A 10,393-nucleotide genomic window follows, 5' to 3' on the forward strand; every position below is an offset into this window, starting at 1 on the left:
AGAGAGAGAGAGAGAGAGAGAGAGAGAGAGAGAGAGAGAGAGAGAGAGGAGAGAGAGAAAAGAAAGAAAGAAAGAAAGAAAGAAAGAAAGAAAGAAAGAAAGAAAGAAAGAAAGAAAGAAAGAAAGAAGGAAGAAAGGAAAGGAAGAGAAAGAGAGAGAAAGAAGAAAGAAAGAAAAAATAAAGAAAACGAAAATCATATACCTAAGGTGTAGCCTTGGTCCCCAAGGCCAATTTGTAGTGGCTTTTGCTGTAATCACTACTTGCTTATAAAGAACTTCTTAACTCTGAGTGCCCCAGCACACTGTGACATAGGTATTTGTCCCATAGTGTCCTTATATAGTTAACAGTGCTTGGCCCCCACTTTATAATTAGCAAAAGAAATGGCCCAAGATAGTTAATTACCCCTGGCACGCCATTAATGGATAAAGTCACTGAAATTAGAACTAGGTAGGCTTCCTCCTTGACAGTCCAGAGCTATTACCACTAACCCTGTGGCATGAAGAGAAACCCAGGAACCTCTCAGGGCTTGGGTCTTCCAGTCATCCAAGAAGGCGAGAGGCATGTTAGGAATGCTAGTTGTTGTGTGTGCCGTGGACTGGTGTTTCTGATCTGAAGGAGTGAGTTCTGCATGTCAGGGTTGGGGTGAAGAGGTCCCAGCACCTTTCCCATTGGTGCTGGGAAACCGTGGAAGCTTTTGATGATGACTTCCTAGCAACTTGGCATCTCCTGTGCTTCCCACCTTCTGGGAAATAATGCTAGTATCATTTGCAAGACTCTTCCCCTCTTGGGCAACCCCTTGCCTGGCCTCTCCACATGTCACCCTCTTGGCATTTTTTTTCGCATCCCCCGGAGGATGCACTCATGCCTGATGCACATAGCTGTGCTTATTAGCACATTTCCCCAGGCGTTGTTAGTGGTTAGCAGGAGCGGCAGGGAGTTCTACCAGCCTCAAAGTCAACTCCTTGACATCCGTTTTTCCTGCAATCACTGTTCAGTTGGGTTGGGTGAATGAGGAGAAGTTGCTTCATTTTGTCACATTCTTATCAGCAAACTGGGGTCCACAGATGCAAAGCCGAGCTGTCCTTTAGAGTTTACAGGAGGTTTGGAAGGGCAGTGACGATCCTGTCTTAAAGAATGACAAGTGTCAGGTTGGAGAGATGACTCAGAGATTAAGAGCACTGTCTGTTCTTCCAGAGGACCCAGGTTTGATTGCCAGCACCCATACAGTAGCTCGCAATTATCTGCAACTCTAGTTCCAGAAGAATCCGACACCTCACACAGATGTGCATGCAGGCAAAATGCCAGTGCACATAATATAAAAGTATTGAAAAAATGGCAAGTGTCTAGTAACACTTGAAAAGGTGAGTTAACTCATCCCTTGTCCTCTGTCTAGATACTGACAGCACTTAGATTATGACCACTTTCCCATCAATGTTGCAAGTCAGACCCACTTTGAAAGTAAATTTTCCACACCGGGCAATGATTCATTGTCCAAGGAGGTCCCTCTACCAAATTATGTAATTAAGTCATCAACAACACAGTGGACAAAATCCTCACCCACCTATCATTTATTTCAAGCCCTTAGTACCTCACACATTTATGCCCACATAGAAATATATCCATGCTTCAGCTTGTAGTCCCTCACAACGCCAAACTGACGGTACCTTTAATTTATTTTGCATGAATTGTGGGTGTTTGTGTTCATGCAGAGGCCAGAGGTCAACCTTGATGTCATTCCTCAGGTACTATCCAACTTGCTTTCTGAAACGAAATCTCTACATTGGCCTGGAACTTGTTCATTAGGCTAGGTTGGCTGGTCAGAAAGCCCAAGGAGTACATCTGTATCTATCTCCCTAATGCTGGGATTAATTATAAACTTGAGGCACCAGGCCTCATGCTCACACTCTGTCTCCCTCCCTCTCCTGCCCCGTGTGTGTGTGTGTGTGTGTGTGTGTGTGTGTGTGTGTGTATTTGTATATTCTGAAAATCAGACTCAGGCCCTTGTGCTTGTGTGGCAAACACTCTCCCAGCTGAACTATCTCCCCAGCTCCTTTCTGAGATGCCTTTAAGTGGCACATTAAAGAAACATGGCATTCAGTTCTATTCTTGGTGAGATTCTGCAGTAGTTGAGCTCAACATAAAGGCACTGTACCTTATTGCTGTGGGCAGGGGAGAATTACAAAAGTCCTTGCGCATCTGTCTTGGTGGAAACCAACTCCCTAGAACTCGGAAGTACTTGGGAGATAAATCCCAGAAGATGGAGAGGGATAGCCACAGATCTAAGGGATGGTGGGCCAATAGCAAGACTTCTTGACAGAAGAGGCCGCATGCTTCTTCCTTTTCTCATCACTGGCAGCTTCGTCTTCTCACCATCTCTTGTGCGCCTTGCACGTTGTGCTTTTGGGCTCTGCTTTCCTTGCTCATCTGAGGGCTTTAAAATCATCTCCACAAGACGTAAAGGAGAGAGAGCTTTGTCCAGAGCGGTGAAATTCAGAAGAGTGCCAGCAATCATGAATCCTGAAAAGATTCCCAAGCATAGATAGCCACCCAGCAACGGGCTCATCAGATGGAGAAGGTGAAATGGTGTCATAAATGGTTTTCCTGTGGCTGGATCAAGTACAAGAATCAACATTTGATTTCTGCTTTCTGGGGCAAATACACCAGCCTTTGTCTACTTTTGAGCAGGTAGCTCGCGCTCACAGAGAATCCTGTTATTTTCATTGCGCCAGTGTTTCAGCTATTGACACCTGCTATGTTGAAGCCCACATTAGGCGTAATGAGGAGAATAGCTAATTCATCTATCTTGTCTTGCTTTCTGTACCAGGGTGAGAAGGACTGTAGGCTGGGAGAGGGCGTCTATCAAGAGGCTAGGGAGATGGTTTAAAGCAACACTGTTTGTGGTGGGATCAGAGGCATACGGTTCTGCGGTAGCTTCCTTCCAGGCCTGATTTCACAAAATTGCCAGTAATTGGCACTTCCAGTGAGTGTCAGTGCTCTCCATCTGCAGCTGAGAGCCACTCTGAGGTTAGGTATCCCTTTCCAGCTCTGAAAACATCAAAGCAGCCATATCCAAGCTAATCTTGATAACCACGAGGCCACACATGCTCCGGGCTGCTAAGAGAAATTGGCTCCTGGACAGGAAGATTTGGTCCATGCGCCACCCAGCACTTCCAGAGGATTATGGAAAACTAAGCTGGATTTGTACAAAACTCACGCGGTATAATGATGTTCCCAACCTACTAAATCCCAGAGAGTGGCCAGATCTCTGAAAGCTGGAAAAGGCTGTCTTCTTAATAGTCCACTTGCTGGCTCCGCGGTGTGCCTGAATGCCTGTAATCTCCAGACCTCTACTTTGATTTCCCAGTGTCATGAGATCTAGGTAGCTGCTTCCACGTGATCCTGGAGACCCTGTCTTCATGGAAACCTCTGAAAGAGCTCATTTTGAAGCTCCTCTTTAACGGAGTTCCCCGTCTTAGGTTCACACCTGGCCTTCCATGACATCCCAGCTCGCATGACTCCTGCATTTCAAGGCAGCAAGCAGAACCAGTTTTCTTGCCAAGTGCAGTTAACCTGTAGAAAGAAGCCCATTGGGCTGTGCAGAGAGCAGCTGTTGGACTAGCTCAGAGCTGAGATGCATCTGCCCAAGGGTTTTCCTCTTATGCTATAGGAAGGAGGCAATGGCTATCAAACTTTTGACCTTAGGATATATAAAGAAAAGGAGATTCTCTTAAATTCTTCATGTTTCATGATGTTGAATAAAGAAAAAACAAATAGCCTATCAAGATCTGGAAAGATGGTTCAAAGGTTAAAAGCACTGGCTGCTCTTCCAGAGATCCTGAGTTCAAGTCCCAGTATCCACATAGTGGCCCACAGCCATCTATAATGAGATCTGCTGCCCTCTTCTGGCACGCAGGTATAGATGCAGGTAGAACACTGTACAAGTAATATAATTAAATAATTGATCTACCTTTTTCTTGACTTAATTACCTTTTGATGCAATAAATTTTTATTCAGAATACAGGTTTTTATTTTTGTTGCATGTGTGCATGTGTGTTGTGTGTTCTTGTATGCATGTTTTTGTGTGTGCCATGATATTCATGTGAAGGCCAGTGAACAGCTTGGGGGAGTTGGTTCTCTCTTTCCACAATGTGGGTCTTTGGAATCAAACTCAGGTCATCCCTCTGAGCTAAGACAAGGCCTCCATATGTAGCCCAGACTGACTTTGAACTCCAATCCTCCTGCCTCTGCCCCCCAAGAACTAGGATTACAGATATCTGATACGACACTTGTCAGAGTAAAGCATTTCTTGGGCACTGCTGTATGAGAGCCCTGTGGGAGGAGCTAGCATGGGCATTCCTCATACCTCAGTCCTCCGTGCCGTGGACGAGATGCAGTGAGAGACATGCACTACTGGTTCACATCCTTAGTGAGCCAGAGAAACTGTGACCAAGGGAGGATAGAAGGACATCAGGGGCTGAGGGGACGACTTGCCCCTTCCAACATGGAAGAAGGCATAACCAGTAACCGAAAGCAGCCCTTTCTACATTTTCAGGGGAATCAGATAGAGCTCAGAGTCGGTTGTTGGTTCTAGAAGATGCACTGAAGTGTAAAAAGCTGCTTGCATCGAACATTAAAGCCAGTTCACTTCCACACAGCACTGCGGACGTCTAAACAGCAGAACCTTTAGATGTGCCCGCCCGCATCCTTGCTCTTGTTGAAGGTGGAAGATTAGAGACTGAGGCAGAATTTAAAGGTTTAAATACTCAGTTCTGAGAGTATCCCCCAGCATCCATTATCAGCTGCGGGTACATGAGAGATGAAAGTCTTCTATGAAGGCCTTTCCCACCCACCCCAGCCTCTTATATAAATCCAAAACTAAGCCTATAAATCCTCCTCTGCCCCTGTCCAATCCTGTAATCCGAGGACATGTCTGTGACTTATAGAGGTGATGGAAGTTATACCATATCTTTCTTGGGAAAAGTTGAGATTTTACAGCAACACACTCAGGCATGAGCTTTGTTTCTTATCCGACTACATTTTAAAGGGGGGAAACTGAGTCTTTATTCTGGGAGTGATGGGGGAAACTGACCCATTCCTTGAAAATATTTACTCAGAATGAGATTTCTGGGTTAATTTATATATAAGAAAGTCACAAAATTAAACTCTTGCTATTTAAATATTGCTTAGCTAGGTGGTAGTGGTGTACACCTTTAATCCCAGCACTCAAGTGGCAAAGGCAGGTGGATCTCTGTGAGTTGGAGGCCGGTCTAGTCCACAGAGTGAGTTCCAGGACAGCTATGGCCACACAGAGAAAACCTGTCTCAAAACGAAACAAAAACAAAAGCAAGCAAACAAACAAAAACCAAAAGCCCAAAAGCTTAGTCTTACCCATTTTTGTTTTGCAAACCTAAAGCATTTAGCTTTTCTGCATCATGTAAAGATGTTTAGGAGAGGAAAATCTGCAAAAGTTAGTCGGGGAGGGAAAGTGAAATCTTCCATTAAGGGACAGTGGCAGGCAGAAGAAAGCCACACATGCAGTGACTGGGGAATGAGCTTTGCTGTGATGAGAAAGATTGAGAAGCCATAGGCAGCCTGCTCCTCTTTTCAGAAAGAAAGGGAGGGAACTAGAAGATGAACATCACTGAGGCCGCTGCAAGTGGTCTTTTTATCTGAGGGTGGATCTTCCTGGTCCAGCCCTGACCAGGGAGCATCCTCATGATCAAAAGTGATGTAGATGTCCTTACAGCCTGGCAGCTGCAGTTGCCTGCTGAAGAAGGCAGTCCAGTGAGGGGTTTATGAGCCCATCTCTGAGTAGCTAGGGTGTCCACACTCTACTCATGGCCCACAGAAGTATCTGAACAGCACAAACTGTAGCTGATGGGTTATTAAAAAAGAGGAGGTAGACTGCACGTATTGGCTTTGTGGGAGCCTAGGCAGTCTGGATGCTCACCTTACGAGACCTGGATGGAGGAGGGTGGTCCTTGGACTTCCCACAGGGCAGAGAACCCTGATTGCTCTTTGGGCTGACGAGGGGAGGGGACTTGATTGGGGGAGGGGGAGGGAAAGGGGAAGCGGAAGTGGGGAAGAGACAGAAATCTTTAATAAATTAAAAAAATAAATAAAAAGAGGAGGTAGGCATGAAGTTTGGAGGGGTAAGCAGTTGGGGGTGGATCTGAGAAGAGTTAAAGGGAGGAGTTTGGATGAATATGATGAAAATATATCGTATGAGATTCATGAAATTCTCAAATGATTTATCATCATCATTATAGAAAAGAGATGTACATAGTTGGGACATGTTCGTCATTGATTTGTTAGGCTCCATACCTTCTGAAGTGCAGGTTCTCATGCTTTAGGAATTGGAAGGAGTTCACAGATATAGTATGTGAGATATAGACAAATCTCAACATCTTGAGAAGTACAAATGAATCACGCTGTAACCTCAGCAGGACCCCCTTGGTCTGTCAAAGCCCTGGATATTAGAGTAGTAATACAGTGTCATCCGCCTCATGCTGATGTCCCCTGGGAGGTCTTGACTACTATCAGTGGACTATATAGTCTCACTAAGTAGCAGTCATGCCCAAACTCAGATCATCAAAACATGGCTAGTGCTCGAGTTGGGCATAAGGTAGAGTCTAGTGAAATAACCCAGAGTTGATGATGGTGCAATGTTTGGTTTTCCTCACTGTGGGCTCTGAGACTGTATATTTACATATCTTTCATTTTCAATACTTGAAAGTAGGTGAGAGGTAACTAATCATCATGTTATCTAACCGGCAGGACACCTTTGAGACGAGACCATGCCTAGGGAGCCCAGCTGTGCTGGGTTGCTGTAGACAATCTGGGAATTGCTTCTCTGCCCTCCCTCTCTTTCCTTATTAAGTGGTGGAATCCTGGAAGCCTTTGAGCTTTCCCACTGGGCTCCTAAAGGAAGAAGTTACATAGCAGAATAAAAGCAAGGAAAGAGGCTGCACCATGTCCCAGAACCAGTGCCCTGGAGCTTCATCCCTGTTTTCTTCTAGTAGTTTTATAATTTTGACTCTGATCTGAGTTAATTTCTATATGTGGTATAAGTCGGGAGTCTAATTTCACTCTTCTGCTTATAAATATTTCATTTTCCTAATGTCATTGATTGAAGAGACTCTCCCCATTATGAGTACAGATCTGGGTATACAACGTCTTAGAGAAGGGCTGGCAAAGAGTTGTCTCTCCTTTCTGCTGGTCACTGTGAGGATGTGTGTGGTCTGTGAGGATGCCAGTCTTCAGCTGGTTCTGCAGTTAACCGTTGTCTTCTCAGCCCCATAGAGGCCCTTCTGTAGGAGCTCCTGGGAACTTGGCCATTAGAAGTCAGAGGATGGCCCAGTCCCTCCTAGTTTGATGGGCTCATTGGACATTTGGTAGTGGCTGGTGACAGATTCTGAAGGATCAGAACTACTTTCATACTGGAAGGGACAAATGAGGCCAAGTCCAATTCTAAGTGCAGAATTGGAACACTTGCCTCTGGCGCCTGTCTTCAGTTGACGGCCGCTTCAGAGACATGGTGACACAGGTGCTATTTCTAGAGTATGTGTGCATCTGAGAAATCCTGAATTCTTCCACCTTTCCTTCTCTGGCTGCGTAGGCTTCTGACCACCATGCACATCCTCAGCCACACTGACCCTTGCTGTGCCCTTGTGGAGTCTCTGCATCCTTCACTCTTTCTTTTCCGTCTTCCTTCCCAGAGTCAAGCTATGAGAATTGTGCGGACGGTGGGTCAGGCCTTTGAAGTCTGCCACAAGCTGAGCCTGCAGCACACCCAGCAGAATGCAGATGGCCAGGAAGATGGGGAGAGTGAGAGGAACAGCGACGGCTCAGGAGACCCAGGTAAGCACCGTGGCTGCAGATGGGGAGGACACAGTGTGGGTCCATCTGTTAAGTTACTTTAAAACTAATTCTAATAATTCCACCCTTACTTTGATTACATTTTTTTCCTTTTGTTCTCTTTTTGTCTGTTTTAGCTTTGAGATAAGTTCTTGCTTTGTAGCCCAGACTGACCTTGAACTTGGACTTCTCCTGCCTTAGCTTCCTGAGTGAGGGATGGTGTTAATATGTCCCAATAACAGCTAGTCAGAAATCAGACCTACATGATTTCTTCCGCAGAAAAAGAAGTTCATTAATATGACAGTTTAACCAAGATAAAGTATTTAAGAATAGATAGATATACATATTTAGTTTAAGAAATGGAAGACCATACCATAGTATTGAATGGAAAACCTAAATGTCGTAAGCATGAATACTGTGTCTGACGTGGCACAGGTTTCTCTCAGCAAAGGGGACATCCTGGTAACCTGTGGTACTCACATCCAAAAAGCTTATGTGGAAGAGTTAAAATGGTAATCAAAGAAAAATGCAAAAATTCAATTATTTCCATTAGCAGATGAGACATCCTAAAAGTCATATGAACTAATTATTCACATCAGAGTTAGAAAACAGAGGGGGCAGAGGCAGGAGAATCATGAAGAATTCAAGGCCAACCCATTCTACATATAGCTTGTCTCAAAAAACAAATGAAAGAAGTTTAAAAAAAATTCCAAAAATAGGGGTGGAGAGATGGCTCAGAGGTTAAGAAAACTGTTCTTCCAGAGGTCCTGAGTTCAATTCCCAGAAACCACAAACATCTATAATGAGATTTGGTGCCGTCTTCTGGCATGCAGGCAGAATACTCTATACATAATAAATAATTAAATCTTTTTAAAAATCACAAAAATAGGTATTATGCTTAAACAGCAGTATTGTCACGTGGCTGGACAGAGAGGCTCCTGGTTTGCATTGGGACAGAACAGTCACAGTCTCTAGGCATGCAAAAGTTAGTTCCACTCGGCCTTGAGCCTAAGTATCTACTTCTGGAGAACAGCTCAGAGTGTGTGCCTCAGGGTCATGACATAATTCAGTGAGCTAATAGATTTTAAAAGGCCAAGTCTGATGCTTGGCATACAGAAAGCCCTAGATACATACATGTTAGCTATAGATGCATACATGTTAGCTATTTATACACACATGTTAGCTACTGCTACTTGAGCACAGATGTGTGAAAATTTTTTAAATAAGGGTAGAAAGTTTCTAGGAAAAGTGAGTAACAAAGGATTCACACTCTGTATTTAAATAACTATCCGTGTAGATGCGACCAGGGAGAGCTGTGCTGTTGTGAAGCAACTGAGCCGCTCAAAGCAGGAGGCCAGAGCCCAAGTCTGGCACATGCACTAATATGTTGCAGATCCCTGGGAAGAATAACGTGAAAATACCCGCAGAACTCAAAATTCTACATGTCAGTTGACTCCTAAATCATGCTCGTATCTCTAGGACTGCATTCTAAAGATAGATCATACATGTGAAACAGTAAACCTTCTGCATGGTTACATAAGTGAGGAATCAGTTATAAAGCCAAAGGATTATAAAAGACAGTTTCGTTTCTTTTCTCTTTTTGAGGCAGAGTCTCGCTATGTAGCCCCGACTGTCCTGGTCTCACTCCGTAGACCAAGCTGGCCTTAAACTTAGAGAGATCAGCCTGCCTCTGCCGCTGCCTCTGCTGCTTGATGAAAGGTGCGCACCATCGTGCCTAGCTATGAAGTCACTTTTAAATATAAATAGTAGACTATTGCTCAATGATTAAGAAGAATCCTCAGTTGTCTGTGAACTGATATAATTCCATCTTAAGACATTTTGTCCATTTTGTAAGAATCAAGTTCTAGAACTGTGGTTATGCTTCCTAGAGATTATATTTTATTGTAAGTACATAGGAATAATTATGCATACACATGTGGTATACATGTATGTACATGTGTGTGCACATGCAAGTTTACCATGCATAGAATCTTCACAGCTTGATTCACAAGAAAGTGGCAACATAGATCATTCTGTGAAAAGGAGCCAGGTGGCTGAGGTAGCAAGAAGATTTACCCCCACTGTACTCATAACTTTTCTACCCTGGACACATGTTAGTCATAAATTAGGAAAACATGACATTTCATCTAGAGCCCTGTTTCTCTGTGACCACAGGGGACCATTGTGCTTCTTTCTTGGCTCTCTCATTTGTGCCAACTGATGGTGGCCTCTGGCTAATGCAAGCATCACAGTAACCTTCCCTAATAATAACCATCACTAGATGGAGCCTTGTATTTTCCCTTGTGCACCGGACCACTTGTGTTTATAGCAGGCCATGGTCTTAAAAGCACTGTATAGGCTGGCTGAGCCATATCCCCAGCCTCTGTTAACACTACTTTGCCAATGGCCTGCTACCTTGCTGGTAGAGAGTGGCAGCCGAAATCTCGAGAGATTTCAAGCCCATGCTCACACTGGCAGCTGGGAGAGAGAGAGAGAGAGAGAGAGAGAGAGAGAGAGAGAGAGAGAGAGAGAGAG

The 10,393-nt window shown here is 44.4% G+C and overlaps 1 protein-coding gene across 4 annotated transcripts in view; it reads left to right on the forward strand.

Annotated features, from left to right (window-relative positions):
• LOC126511175 (carboxyl-terminal PDZ ligand of neuronal nitric oxide synthase protein-like) overlaps positions 1–10,393 on the forward strand; it is a 276,647-nt gene that overhangs the window by 231,684 nt on the left and 34,570 nt on the right. For all 4 annotated transcript variants that reach the window (XM_050158183.1, XM_050158184.1, XM_050158185.1 and 1 more), the window contains one exon: positions 7,720–7,861. In XM_050158183.1, coding sequence (XP_050014140.1) covers positions 7,720–7,861 — 142 coding nt within the window. The remainder of the gene's footprint in view (positions 1–7,719; positions 7,862–10,393) is intronic.

This window comes from Alexandromys fortis, unplaced genomic scaffold (genome assembly GCF_014885135.2).
Source record: "Alexandromys fortis isolate MF-2015 unplaced genomic scaffold, M_Fortis_MF-2015_v1.1 scaffold_106, whole genome shotgun sequence".
NCBI classification, from domain to species: domain Eukaryota; kingdom Metazoa; phylum Chordata; class Mammalia; order Rodentia; family Cricetidae; genus Alexandromys; species Alexandromys fortis.